The 14,775-nt window shown below is 41.2% G+C and overlaps 1 protein-coding gene across 1 annotated transcript; it reads right to left on the bottom strand.

Moving 5' to 3' along the window:
- Nucleotides 1–1,472: 1,472 nt before the first annotated feature.
- On the bottom strand, nt 1,473–13,899 carry LOC115412199 (uncharacterized). Its single transcript, XM_030124551.1, has 7 exons — nt 12,460–13,899; nt 11,479–11,552; nt 10,968–11,196; nt 6,206–8,199; nt 5,010–5,222; nt 3,941–4,078; nt 1,473–2,604 (listed from the first exon to the last, which is right to left on the bottom strand). Exons 1-6 carry the CDS (start codon nt 12,803–12,805, stop codon nt 3,974–3,976), a joined length of 2,961 nt encoding a protein of 986 aa, XP_029980411.1. The 5' UTR covers nt 12,806–13,899; the 3' UTR covers nt 1,473–2,604; nt 3,941–3,973.
- Nucleotides 13,900–14,775: the final 876 nt, after the last annotated feature.

The following is a 14,775-nucleotide window of genomic DNA, read 5'->3' as shown; positions in this document are numbered from 1 at the left end:
AAGTTTCAGCCCACCAGTAGGTTTGTTGGTTTAGGTAAGATATTATTATATATTATGATGTACATACACATTTATCAGTCTTTACACAATACAACTGATATATAGAACAGCACAGAAGCAAGAATTTCAGAAAAAAACTGACTGAAGTGTCCAATATTTAGTTGTACTTAACATGTCTTGAATGCTTCTGCACAGACATTAGGCTGAGATTTACTGAACTAATCTAGTGTTTTATAACAGGTTTCATTGAACACATGGCCAGTGTTCCTTAATGTTTCAGCTACTTTTTGTGAAGGGAACAGATGTCTGATCATACTACTGTAAATACATATCCTGCAGAAGTCAGGCAGTTTAGTTTGTGAGTGTTTAATGCTGTATACAATATTCCCCTCTATTTTTGTTTTATTTTAATAAAGAGACTGAGAAATAGATAATATGCTCATTACAATCATGTGAAAACAACGTATCTAAGGGTGGCATAGGATTCCTGCACAGCAGTGTACTTATACTCACACTGAGGCATAGGTAACTGGTAACAAGTTGTTTTTTTCCTCTCATCAGCCAAATAAACCAGATTTTCTACTCCTACTATTACTTATACAATTAATACTTGATATGCCATTAAAAACAGGTACGTATATAGGTTAATGCTCAGTCAGTGCCCTTGACCAAGGTACAAATAAAGATCTGGAGTTGGTCCCAGAGCATCTTCAATGGCAGCTCACTTCTCCAAATGTGTGAGCTATGTGCTAAAGCTAATGCTAGGTACTGTGTGTGTATTAGGATGGGTAAAATGCAGACAGAATTTCCCTACAGGGGTAATATATCAAGTTAACCTTTAACCTTTTATTCTTTCATATGAGATTAAGTGCTGGGATTAGACTTGATAGAACAATACTGAAGAGTTCAGGAAGCTATCAGAAACATTGTTCTTGTTGAAAGCCTTTTAGAAATGTTTGAAATTGAAATTTGGGGACTGGAACTAAATCTGGTGCTGCCTGCTACTGTTGTGGGTCTTTACGGACGGATACTATAGATGAAGAGTTCCCAAACATTTTCACAAACTAAATTTCACAACTTTTAGTGGCTTTTCAATTCACTCTATTAGAAAGACTTTCCTCTGATTATACCATCACTTGTAGAACACATTTTGCAAACTACAGGTATAAATTGTTAAAAAGAGAAAATGTTTTATAGTCAGAGAGGTCACTAATGAGATAGAAAAAAAGCAAATATTAGCCTGAACCGTAGTTTATACACCAGGTCTGCATTTTTTCACTAGATCTGACAAGTTTGCCCTTGTCTTTGGAATTTTAATCCAAACACAATTAAATTCCATTACTTTTTCATGCCTGGAAAATGAGATTTTAAAATTATATGACATTTCCAGGGTGATAAGTTTTGATAAGGATCATGAAATTTCAAAGCATCTAGTTAAAAAATGAGAATAAGCGAATCAATCCGTACTTCAACTTTTGTTTCACTGCTACATTTATTTCAGAAAGAACGTGTTAATAGTTTAAATGCATATAATTCTTAATTTGCCATTTGTTCATTTCAGTTACAATGTACAATGCAGTATGAAAGAAGTGATTAAAGCAAAAATAACAGTATATAAAAGGCAAAAATTTATTCCGTTTTTTTTTTGACAGATAGCAAGAGACGGCTCATTTATTTCTAAAATCAATTTGTGAAACATAAAACATCTCTATGTGCACACATTGCATTTATTCAGTAGAAGGGGAATTCAAAGTAGAACAAGATGATGAGCGTATCATCTTAAAGTGAAAAGGGAGATCAATAAATTGTAATGACACTGTTGCGTTGATTAATATCTCAGAAATTCACATTAAAAATTAGACAAGATTCCCTTTTTAAAAACTGTCAGCCTCTGAAAAGACAGTGGACGACAAATGGTCTACAAATACACATGCAGTGGTGTTACCATGAGCCCCACTTTAATCCCCCTCCCCAACTCATGGACGATGAGTCTAAAAGATCAGTACGAAAAGAGGGAGAGGCCAGTCGAGATATTTAAAACTGAACACACCGAAAGGACACGGAGCCACTGAAACACCCTATGGACAGTCTCACTCCTAAAACATCCTCTGACTTCAAGTATTCCCCCCAGTTCTTGCATCACTTCAAGTAAAACCCACCCTGGACTCCAAGCCTTCAATTTCATTACCACTTCTTAGGTTTACAACATAAGCTATGATATAAGTGCACCCAAAATTCATCTATACATACAAAAATAATGATAACAATAAGCAGTAATAGTTATAACAATCACTTTACATTTCATTTTATACACAGCTGTGATGTTTATACCGTGGCATCACATTCCCCGCCCCCTGAGTGAAATGTTCAAGTTTAACCTTCTGTAGCTACGGAAACGCAAACAGGAACAGCAACCTTGGTTTGGTTATTTAGTTAAATAACATTAGCGATCATCGACAACGGCAATGATTAGAATCAGAGTAATTATGCCTGCCCATAGACCGTTGTGCTTGTGTGTGACGGATGCATTATGTACACGCTGCAGATCGATCATGTGCCTCTTTCTCTCTTCATACTTCTCGCTGGTGTCTGACAGCCTTCATCCTGAAAAATAGAAACACAACTGGTTAGAACCAGACGACGTACACTAGAGACTAATCAATTCAGATGTATGGATGTGTGATCACAGTGCACTTTAGAGTACAGATGCTGCTGAAAGAAGATGTTTTACTAGCGACAGAAAGCTCCTTTTTCAAAAACTGAAACCATACGACAACTTTTCTGCAGATTTCTAAATGTTCAGTATAAATTTGGACTTCTCAAAGCTAGCCTAATAGCCTAATTATCACCAATCCATTGGTCTTGCTGTGCTTACACACCTGAATCACTTCCCTCACGGTGAACAACTTCAAAGATGACTCCATCATAAACACAGTCCGCTTGGACTAGGACTTTTTTTTATACATTTCATCTATATTTACCTGTTTGCTCTGAAAAAGGAGAAGCTCTCCAATCTTGTTGTACATTCAGTATGATGACAATAAAGGGCATTCCATTCTATTCTATTGTTTACATAACAAACCAAAACGTCACTCTGGCCTTTTCAGAAATTTTGTTGTGAAGTGCATTGTGGGAATGGGAATTCCACGCAGCAACCAAGCAAAAGTGGTTTCTCACAGATTCAGCATGAAAACAAGCCAGATCGCTACAACATAAAATTATACAGTCCACCAGGATTGCTTTAAAGAATGAGTGGAGTCAGTGGATGGAGTAAAAGACAACATTTGGGTTCAGCAGTCACGAATAGACAGCACAATTGAAGATCTATTTCACATCAATAACAGGCAAAAACAATTTGAAAACAGGAAGAATTGCTGCCTAACTGATGAAACTGCTGATGCAAACATTGAACTGTATAGGCAGCTATAGATGCTTCACCCCAAAATGCTAATTTAAGCATCTTCTTGTAGCAAATATATTATTTTCAGCAGGCATGAAATGTGCTGCACATGAGCCAGATGTCATTTTAACTTGCCTTTACACATATTGAAAAGAATGCTGCCAGAAAGAGTTTTAACATATTACCTCTAAAAGGTGCAGCTATTTCTTAGATAGAGAAGAGAAGCCTATAGCCAAAACACCACATCATGATTAAAAAGGCCATCTGCACCCCCATTGTGACCAATTTGCATTGGTGGTTATTTTCCCTGTTTGTTTTTAAGTTTTGTAACAGGATGAATTAACTTTTTTTTTTTTTTTTACAAAAAACACAAGACAACACAAAAGCAAGACCAATTTGTATTTTACACATTCTAGAGCCTTAAGTTCAGATTATTGCATTTCAGTCTTTTTAAAGGATCTGCAGTAACACTAATACAAATGTACATACAAACGATCAGGCTAATACAGATTTAATTTAACTAAGGCCACTTTCACCCACCTTTATCATTCTCTTCCAGCAAGTGAAACCGTCTCAGGAACCAGCGACAATGCAGCTTCTACATTTGTACAACTTCGGGTCATGGGTGCGAATGTGGTTCCGGACATTACTCAGTCTGAAGAAGGTCTTACTGCAAAGCTACATGGAAACAATCACAGAAGAAAAGAAAAAAAAACTGCTATTAGCACATAAAGTAAAGTAAAATGTATATGATGTTGGATGTGGGCCTGGTTGTTCTGAATTGGAAAACCCTGATCCTCAAACATTTTTAAGATTACATGACACTAAATATCACAATGAGGGCTAATATTCATGTAAAGAACAACAGGTGGAACAGGAATCGTGGGGTTACATTCGGAGCATTTGGAACACTGGTGTCCCTTTACCATCCCTTGACCACATATACACCACCCAGATGAGAAACAGAGCCCAGAAGATCAAGTTGGACTGTACACACCCTGGACAGCATGTTTTTGACTCCCTCCCATCCAGCAGGCTTGGGGTCATAAGGTCAAGGACAGAAAGACTAAAAAACAGCTTCTTCCCCAGGGCTGTAAAAGCTTTGCTCAAGTCTGAGCTGTGACCGCACTCTGCACTTTCACACCTTCAGCTACAGACATTCTGTCCTTTTCTCTGCACATTTCCATATTTTTCATATATTCCTAATTTACCTTTACTTATTTATATATTTATATTTTTATACTTGAAGTGTATTTGGTTTGTATTTATACCTTTATCTGCCATGACAAGGATCTATCCATCAGTCTAGAATGAGGGACTGATTGGGTGTGCAATAAGTGATGAAACTGTAAACTGAGACTTCTTTTGAGTGGTTCCTAATTAATAAATTTATACAACTATTCTTGTACATGAATTATTGCAATCACTATTTCTAAATGTACACAAGAAACTGTTTTTACAACAATTAAACACTATACTGACAAAAAGATCCACTACAGTCATTCTGTCTCACCATCTGCTATGCAATTTTATTTCATTCAAATCCTTCTGAGTTGTTGGGAATGAATTGTGGACACATTTGCAAATGTAGCTATAAATCACTGCTTACCGGACATGGCCAGTGTTTGCCTTCAACATGTCTGAGCTGATGCATCATCAAAGCGTCACAGTCCTTATAGGAGGCTGGGCACTGCAGACAGGCATGAGCCGCCTTTGGGACTTTGGGGGCTTGACTTCGTGGGCCCCGGAGCTGCTTTAGCCTTGCCCTACGCACAGCGTCCAACATGACACATCTCCTACCGCTCAGAGGGACTTTTCCTTTCTGTTGGAGGAAAAGAAGAGAAGGTCAGGAGAAGAAAATACGGATGTAATTACATTTTGTAAATGAAAAAACATACAGCAACAAAAATGTATCACGCTGGCTCTGATACAATGCATTCTCCTTGACCGGTGTGTAGCTCATCTGAGAGTTATATGTCACGACTAACATAAATTATCAGACACTTCAACTAGCACAAATAATTGGTATCATAATCGCACCTTTTCCACCACAGGAACTTTACCAAGAACTTTGAAAACCTCAGCGTGTTTCCAATGAAATCAACCAGGTAAAATATTTGCCCTCAACCCCAAACTTTCCCTGAAAAGGGTTCCTAGTAGGGGGATAAGACTTTTCAGATTCCTCTGAATTCTTGAGGGGTTGGGCTGTGTGCTGAACACTGATTGGTGGAACACACAGCATTCTACACCCACAACGTTTAAACCAGTGTATGGCTGCACACCTGGTTATTCCATTTCTATAAACTTCACTTCATTTGTGTTTGGATAATTTAGAAAATAGAGCAAAGAAGAGTGGCCATGAGAAGTGGACAGAGGATGATGTGCATTTGCCGAATTCACTCCCCTGAGCTTTTGAGTGTATTCGGCTTGCTCCAATAAGTTCACTGCAATAATCTGTCTATCCATCTAAATATGCTCTGAATAATAAGCTCGGACCTCACTGAACGCATTTGACAGATACACTCAAAAGAAATTCAGCAGGACTTCAAGTCGTGAACCATGTCTGATCTGAATAAATTTCCTAGAACTCTGAGTTGTGGTGCAAACAAACCACTTAAATTACCAGGAATTCTTTTACCCGGGTAAAGGAATTCCTGGTAATGAAAGTTCCTGGGAATGTTGGTGTAAAAGGGGCTACTGCTCTGAAAAAAAAAAAAAAAAATACACATTTCAGTCATCCTAATCATCTGCAGTTTTATTCAAGACTGATTTTCCACAAGGCAACAATTCATTTGGTGTATCTACCTTTGGCATGGTCCGTGTGGCTGTTAACCCTGTAGATTTGGGTGGCCGAAGAGTGTTGTTTTGGACATTTGACCTGGGTCTCTGAATCTTCTTCACACTCCTCTCCACCACAGGTAGGGAGGCCGGCCCTCTGGCTCTCAACGCCCTGTGGTGGGACTCTTCTGTTCCAAATTTCTCCCCAACTTGTGACACAGATCGTGTTAAGCAGATATCAACGCTCTCCTCTTCTTTCTTCAGTCCTGCTATGGGTCCTCCAGGTTGCCGACAAAAGCTGAAGAGAAAGCCGGAGTCCAGTAGCTTGATGGGGGGCTTGCTCTGGCGCTTGCCCAGGTCCGGTGAGGGAGGATCACAGAAGGACCCCCCTATTGGCACAGGTTCTGCAGGTTCCTCTTTAATCACTTTGTACAGAGGGTGGTTGTAGATGGATGGAGGAGGTGCGTGTTCAGATATCTGAAGCATACCAGGTTCATTACCCTTCATTCTCAGTGTGGTGTCCATGACCCCCCTCAACGCCTGGTTCCCCAACTTCCTACCCACCACTCTAAGTTTACACTTTGACTTCTCTGCCTCCCTTGTGGAGTCCCGTCTGAGCTTGGCTTTCGGGGCAGGTCGGCTGCTGTTATAACGTGGGGATTTGACAGCTTCGACGTTGACCTTACTTCTGGCTTGTGTCCTCTGTGAAGGCGGAGATCTGAGAGGTGTATGGCTACAGCGAGGTTTTGATTTAAGAGAGTGACCTGAGATTGGGCGTTCAGCTGGTTCTGCTTTGATCCTGACTGTGCTCCGAACTGGAGGTTTGATGGCGCTGCGTCGCAGAGGCTGCTGAGGACGAAGGTGAGTACTATCACCTGTTCTCACTGACCGTCTCAGCTCCCTACCCCCATAGGAAGACCCGGACGCAAGCCTGAACAAGTCTGGTAACACTACTTTACTTCGCATGCTCCGGTCACTTGGAGGGACATGTTGTTGGGTGTTTTTTGGTCTTTTTACTGCAATTTCAACTCGGCTGACTTTACTTTCAGACTTGTTTTTCACCGACTTGTTAAGCAGGTGAGTGTTAACTGGGATACAGAGGGGAAGAGACAGTGTCACACCTCCATATGGTAGTGCTGGGGATGTCGATCGAGGTTTCCGCCTCTTGGTCAGTGAATAGTTGTTAGCCTTAAGCTTCCTTAGTCGTTTCTTTTGTCTCCAGCCGATGAGGTCCTCTGGTCTGGGAAGGAGGGCTGTCCTCTGTAGCCCAAGAACACTCATGAGCTTGTATTTTTCCTGTGCTCTTTCATAATCCTCTTCATCCTCTCCAATGCTCTCTACTTCCTGCTTAATTCTAACAGGGCTAGTAACAGCACTGGGCCTCGTACTGGAAGTGCTGGAGAGCTGAGTGTGAGATTTTCGGTGTTGTCGAGGGCTTTCGGGCATGGGCAGATATCTCTGAACCTCTTTGGCAGCTCCAGGAGTGGAGCGGAGAAGGCGGGTGCTTGATGGAGGTACAGGTGAATAATTTCGTGACTGTACAGAAATGGCCTTTTGTGGTGAACTGGGTTTCTTAAATGAGGGAGATTTAAAGTCCATGAGTTTCATCCTGTTTGAGGGACTCAGAGGGAGACCGTTATGGCCTTGAGGGTTTGGTGTTCTGCGTAAATTGCGTCTAGGACTTGATTCTAAAGACTCATCTGACAAATCCAGTGTTAGCTTGAATCTGTCATTTGGACTGTCCCCTGATCCCAAAGACCTTTTCCTTTGGTTCTCCCTCTGCTGGTGCTGACGGCATGGGCTACCACAGGCTGACGACAAGCGCTTGCCAGAATGAAGTGTAGAGCATGGCAATGACTGCTGTTCCTGCTCTTTCATAAGAGCGGTGCAGGCTTCCACTGCAGGCCACATGCCCAGGTGGCGGGCCATAGTGATGACTTCAGGAAGGTTCTCCTGCCGAACGCACAGAGTAGAGGAGTAGGAGAAATCCAGCAGAGACAGAAGACTGTCCTCACTGAAACCTAAAGAAAAGAGGAGCCTTTAATTAGATATGCCAAACCACGGTCAATCAGTGAGAGATACATGAGATGAAAGAGACTGTGTAAACAGAGGATCAGAGACAGCAGGAAGAGTGGGAGCAAAGCGTAAACATGACAGCTGAGACTAAAAGACAATAGAACTGCTTTAATCAGGGCCACTTCAGCCTCATCATCAAAGACATAAGAAAATGAAAAGACAGGCTATGGCTGTGCCTCTGTTCAGGGTCTGGAACTTCCAGATCTGGATTTCTGGACTGAAATCAACAAGCTGGTCCAGTAACTAAAAAAGTCTTACAAATGCTTTTTGAACAAAGATTTTTGTGTAACTTTGGAGGATACAACTTTTTATAACTTTTGCAGCTTTCTTGAAAACTATAGTTTTATGAAACATTATTACACAGTTGATGCTTTTCCGGAAAACATCTTATTACTGTGACTCCACGTGGTTATAACTGATAATGCAGCCAACATCAACTTCTACACAATCAAGTGCAGCCAGACTTCGAAGAGGTACTAAACACTGGAACATCTTTTTGAGCTGTAAATGGAATTATATGACTGTACTGTGATGACTGCACATTGATGCTTAGGTAAATCATTTTAAAAATGCATGTTACAGGTGAAAAAATGAGCACTCATTTCATAATCATCCTTAACACTCCTACAAAGACGCTGATGATGTAAAGTCCACTTTTTCAGATGAGTCCACAGCATAAAATTCCTGAACAAATAAAAATAATTAATGCCCTGCAATCTGAGGTGTGTGTCCCACCTTCCTGTCAAATAGAGTCTGTCAAACTTCAACTAATCTACAACAACTCACTGGTTAATAAATAAAAGTACACATTTAAACTGACACATCTTTTTCAGTGGCTCCTTTTTAGTCAGTGCAGCAGTACAAAAACCCTATGCAAAAATGCTGGAATCTCTTTCCTGTGAACCACTCTTTACTTAGAGCCCCTCACTCACTTAGAACCCCTCTCAATGTCCTGCAGACTTTTTTTCTGCACTTTACCCAACCTGTGGTGAATCAAGTAATGGGGTCAAAATCACACTTCTCTAATGCTTGTTCTTAGGAGCCAGTACAATCAAAGAAAATTAAAAAAAAAAACTTTCAACATGCTATTTGACTGTCACCTATCCTAATGCCATGTTTCCACTATGTGGAACTGGCTCGACCCAACTTATGCCGCGTTTCCACTGTGTGGTACCGGCTCGACTCGACTCGGCCTTTTTGAGTTTCCATTACGAAAAAGGACCTAGAATCTGGTACCCGGTACTAGTCTTTTGGTATCACCTCCAAGACTGGGGACCAGATACTAAAACGACGTGTAAGCACTGCAGACCACTGATTGGTTAGAGAGTTGTTTCTGTGACCCGCCGTTTTACAAAAAACAGATGCGGAAGTTTACAGTAAATATAGCGGTAGGTTAATCCACATGATGACAGCCCGCAAAACTACACCACAGTCTGTTGAGATTCAGTCTTTGGTGGCCGATGTAAAAATTCAGCATGAGCTTGACGAGACAACACGCAACGAGCAAGTTTATTAGCAACTCTCTGAGCAGACGACACGGAAGTAACGCACCACATCGCTAGGACATCCAGGTACTGTAAAGTCGATAGTATCCTGTAATGGAAACCGTCTCCAGGAATAGTATCTGGTACCCGAGTCGAGTTGAGCCAGTTCTGTGTAGCGGAAACGCGGCATTAGGTACCAGGTACTATTCCTGGAGACCGTTTCCATTACAGGATACTACCGACTTTAGAGTACCTAGAAGTCAAAGCGACGCAGTGTGTAACTTCCATGACGTCTGCTCAGAGAGTTGCTGATAAACTTGCTTGTTGTGTGTTGCCCTGTCAAGCTCACGCTGAGTTTTTTCGTCAGCCACCAAGGACAGAAATGTCTGAACCTCTTCAACCAATCATGGTGTAGTTTTGTGGGCTGATTTACTGTAAACTTCCGAATCTGTTTTTTTTTTTTTTAAATGGCGGGTTGCACAATGATGATGCAATGACACAGAGACAACTCTCTCTCTCAGACCAATCAGTTGTCTGCAGTGTTTACACATCACATTTTAGTATTTCTTCACCTGTTTCGGAACCTCGGCCGAGCAGATACCAAAAAGCAGTACCAGGTACCAGATTCCAGGTTCTTTTACATTATGGAAACGCAAAAAGGCCGAGTCGAGCTGAGTCAAGGGAAAAAGTTTTTGAGATTTTAGTGGACATTACTGCAATTTCGGGCTATTTATTTTGTTACAAGGAAAATACACACATTGGTGAGATTATTTTTGAAATGTGGTTTTTATTTTAACTCCAACAAACAAACTTTTAACAACTATAAGTATAACACAAAAACTTGTGTAGTTCTAACATAGACTTGTGGGAGTAATTCTACCATGTGCACTATAATGCTCAAATTCAGAGAAATACATGATTTTATTCAGACATTTTAAGGTCTAAAATTCAGATTATTGAATTTTAGATTTTTTTAGGCACCTGCAGAAACCCTTGGATAGAAATTGGTGGTACCGCACACAAAGACTATCTTATCATCTTGTGTACTATGTGTATATTTAAAGGCAGTAATCTGTAATATCTAATATGTTTCAAAATACACAAAAAATATAGATATAAATAATGGGAAAACCACCTTAAAATACAGAGTATGGGTGTCTCTGAGGCTCTGTGAGTCAAAACTTCAGCACTAGTAACATTATTTTTTGACTGTAGGTATGTGATCTTACCAGTGAGATCTATGTCTTCCTTCATGCTGTAGTCCATGTCTGTGAAGATTTCCTGGAAGTGATCGCTGACAGCCGCCAAGACAGCTCGGTGGGCAGAGTAAGATCGGCCATTTGTCCGCAGAGTAATGTCACAGAACAACCCTGCCTCTCGCTGACTCCTCAACTTGTTCAGCATGTCAGCACTGTGTGACGCCATGGTCTTTGTGAGGCATCCTCTGCTAACCATCTCCTGAGGGGCAAAGACAGCAAGAGAAAGGCAGAGGGCCTTCATTATACAGCTATCATGTGTGAGCATAGAAAACTTGTAGAAGACACCTCAGTGTGAGAGCAAGATCGAGTGAGAGTGAGCAAGTGTGAATTAAAATGTGTGACATGGAAAAGAATGAGGCACTGATAAAAAAAAAACTGAGAAGAGCTGAGAGTTTGATAAGAGAAAGAAGAAAATTAGAACAGAACTTTCCTCCTCTGATGAGCTGCTACACAGTTGACTTCTGATGCAGACAGTTCTTACCTCTTTTTTCTTAGTGTGCTGGGTCTGACACTCTGAGCAGCCTAGGACAAAGTCCCGGATCTCAAAGTACATTCCTGTGATGGAAATAAGTATGTCAACATTAGAAGTTATTCTAAAAATCTGGAGCAATAAAAACTTCTTCCAGGCCCAAACTGTGGCCGGTTAAGATGAGCAGTGGAGACAAGACTATCTCAAGTTAATTTGTGGACAGTTAATATATACACTTCTACATGGAGCAACAGGCTGGAACAAAAGATTAGCCCAACCCATCTCACATGACTGGAACGATCAAGAAGTGTATTCTGCCCTGGGGGAGGCCGTCTGAGGAGGCGAACCTCACAACACCTCAGCCACCTGATTGAATGGATTTGCATCAGCTCAATACCCATTGTTTCAAGGAATGAGACCAGTCTTCTTAATTAGGTTTGCAAACCAAGAAGATGAGCTGAACTCTGGCCTGCTGGAGTAAAACAGGTTTCACTTCAGATTTACTTGCTAATGTAATCAGTAACCTGAGGGCTCCTCACAATAAAACAAAAGACTTCACTCACAGCAACATGTCAGATACTGCAAAAGTAGACAGGCAGAAACTAAACACACAACATGATGAGAGGATGAAGCTAAAATTATTTCCTTTCTAAAACCCAAGTTAAGACCTCTGTCTAACATATCCTTCTATCTAGGATTAAACTCCAGTAACATTTGAATAACTATGGTTGAGTCACGAAGAACTTTACTCATCCATAGTTAAATGCTTTACAACCATCATGCTTATCTGAGTCCAAGTATATCACATCAACAGGCTTGATTAGACATTAAATCATTAGTAAGTGACTGTAATGTGCCAACACTTCCTTACAATAGAAAATGGATAAATCTTGTAGTTTGACATGGATCATTGGAAAAATCTGCCTTCAGCATCACCCCCCCTCCTGTCCTACACAGTCAGATGAATGACATGCAGTGATGGTTACTTCATACCTTCCCACCAGTAGTTGTCAGCCACGCATTTGTAGGTCTCCTCCAGGGAGAGATGGCGCTGGCCAGGCCGCCGCCGGTGGAAGGTGCAGATGGCCTCCCTCCGCCGGTCCTCGTCCAGAACCTCCCGGTAGTTGATAAAACCCCTCTCCAGTTTCTTACGGTACAGTAGCCCATCGATCACCTCGAAGTTTGGCGACGGCCGTGCGGAATGCCCACGCCCTTTCGAGTTCCCCACTGACTCCATCTCTCCGGTTCTATCCGTGTCTCGGTCCGACCAGGGTTTGGACGGACAGAACGTGTCCGTGTGAGCGTACTGCGCGTTGGAGTGGGTGCAGTCGCCGGCCATTTTAACCGGCTTTGTATTCAAAGTATCTTACTTTCTCTTGTCTGAGAAGCAAGGCAGTGTCTGTGTTTTACCCACACACTCAGCCCTGTTCGTGGACCGTCGGCCCCTGCGCGTCACGGCGGGGAGCTACCAGCCAAACTTTACCCACCGTCCTGAAACAAAGTCCACGTGGATGCGGTGACAGGAGACAACAGACCACCGACCTAACAATAAGTCACAACAACCATTATTTTGGCACTCAAACGGTCAGACTTTATCACGGGAAAGCTACAGACTCGATAGATGGAAGTTTACCGTAACGCCCCTCATTATGACTTGGAAAAACTCGTTTTGTGATTGGCGCTAAAGAATAAATTGACCATTAGATGAGTCAATAACATTTCACGGAAGGATCTATCTTTGCATCCTCGGTGTCAGTGAACGCATCACTTCTTGCTATCTAAACAACTGTAGTTCACATCTCTGATATATTACTACAGCTGCAGGTTCTAACTAGAAATATTTGGTTAATTCCTGGACAATTCTGGCAGTAATGTCATGCGGTATTGACATTAAATCTTTGACTGTCCATCCAAGTGTAGATAATAAATGCAGCAGGAGAATATCGCGCCAACAGCACCGAGACCACTGATGTAAAGTCACCACTTTAACTGCGACCACGGAAACAGGCTTGACCGCCAACCTTGCATGGGCAGCCCGTCTTCCATCTATTTCAGGAGTCGGGAGTGGTCTCCGGAGCTGGATGACGGCAGACAGCTTCACCTCTGGCGTTAACTTGAGATTTCTTTTCGCCAACTCGAGTCGGAAGCAACATGATGACGCAGCTCTCAGCTCAGCATCGCCACTTCAACGACCTAAAAGCGAGGTTGTCTCGGCGATCAGCACAAATGTTATAAATCACCTCCGTGTCCCCTTAAAAGCGAACCAACAAGCTCAGTTTACACATCCGACATAGTTCGTACCACTCTCGCTGACATAAATCCAGTATGACGGCCAAACAATCCAATTTTTTAAACTCGTAACCTTCTGTTTGTTGCTAATCAGCAGCCTAACTGATCCAACTCTTCCCCGCCTTCAGACAAAGACCATTAGCAGATGCTTTAAAGAGCCTTACTGAGAAGAAATGTGATTGGCTAATAGAGCTGTCACTCAAAGATAGTTTTCGTCCACTAGCATCAAGGCTGGTTGTTCCAACACGACACCAGGGTACTAGTATTTGCCTCACTTGCTGCACAGTTAAGTTGATATCATACACCCTGTGAAGAATATTAATCGTTTATATTTGAGTCCTGACCATGACCGAACGTTGATATAAATCAAGAAATGGCTATCGAATTCTTTTAAAGACCCCTGACACGGAAAGAATCGTAGATGCTGATGGAAAAATAAGCAGTGCTGGGAATCTCCGGGATCAAGTGACATGGATGTAAAAAGGATTATCCAATGAAAACGTCAATTTTCTGCCCCCAGCATTTACAGTTACATTGAAAATAAACTTTAAACATACATTTTATTCATATTTTAAATGAAATGAAATGTTATATGAACAATTACTCTCTCTTCCAGGTCAAAAAATGTTTTTATACTATTTGAATTGCACTATTATAGACCTAACTATTAAATATACCATGCAGTGAATGGCAAAATAAAATCCCAAATAAATATTGTCTAGTGATCCCATATGTAGTCCTGAAATAAACATGTCTTACTGTCAAAAGTACAGTCTAAGGCCACCTTTAGTAGTGCTGTTTTTTCCAGAGTTGTTATGACTATTCATATTTATTTGTCAGTCTCCTTATTAAGGTGTTAAAAGCAACATGAAAAACATGAAAAACAAAACAAAGTTAAACTATGCCTACAGCCAAAAGTCCGTATTTAGTGTTACCTCTGTTCCCCTGACAAAACAATGAGAAATCTTTCACAGATGCTGAATGAAATCATAAATCTCAAAACAAAAGAACAAAAGAGCA

The sequence above is a fragment of the Sphaeramia orbicularis genome, chromosome 21 (genome assembly GCF_902148855.1).
Source record: "Sphaeramia orbicularis chromosome 21, fSphaOr1.1, whole genome shotgun sequence".
In the NCBI taxonomy this organism is placed as follows: Eukaryota; Metazoa; Chordata; class Actinopteri; order Kurtiformes; family Apogonidae; genus Sphaeramia; species Sphaeramia orbicularis.
This window is presented reverse-complemented; position numbering and strand designations above follow the sequence as displayed.

Excerpts from the sequence above, each read along its gene's own strand:
- LOC115412199 (XM_030124551.1), bottom strand. The coding sequence starts at position 12,805 with ATGGCCGGCGACTGCACCCACTCCAACGCGCAGTACGCTCACACGGAC. Across the intron at positions 8,200-10,967 it reads GGAAGACATAGATCTCACTG|GTTTCAGTGAGGACAGTCTT; the intron begins GTAAGATCACAT and ends TCTTTTCTTTAG. Across the intron at positions 5,223-6,205 it reads CCACACGGACCATGCCAAAG|AAAGGAAAAGTCCCTCTGAG; the intron begins GTAGATACACCA and ends TTCCTCCAACAG.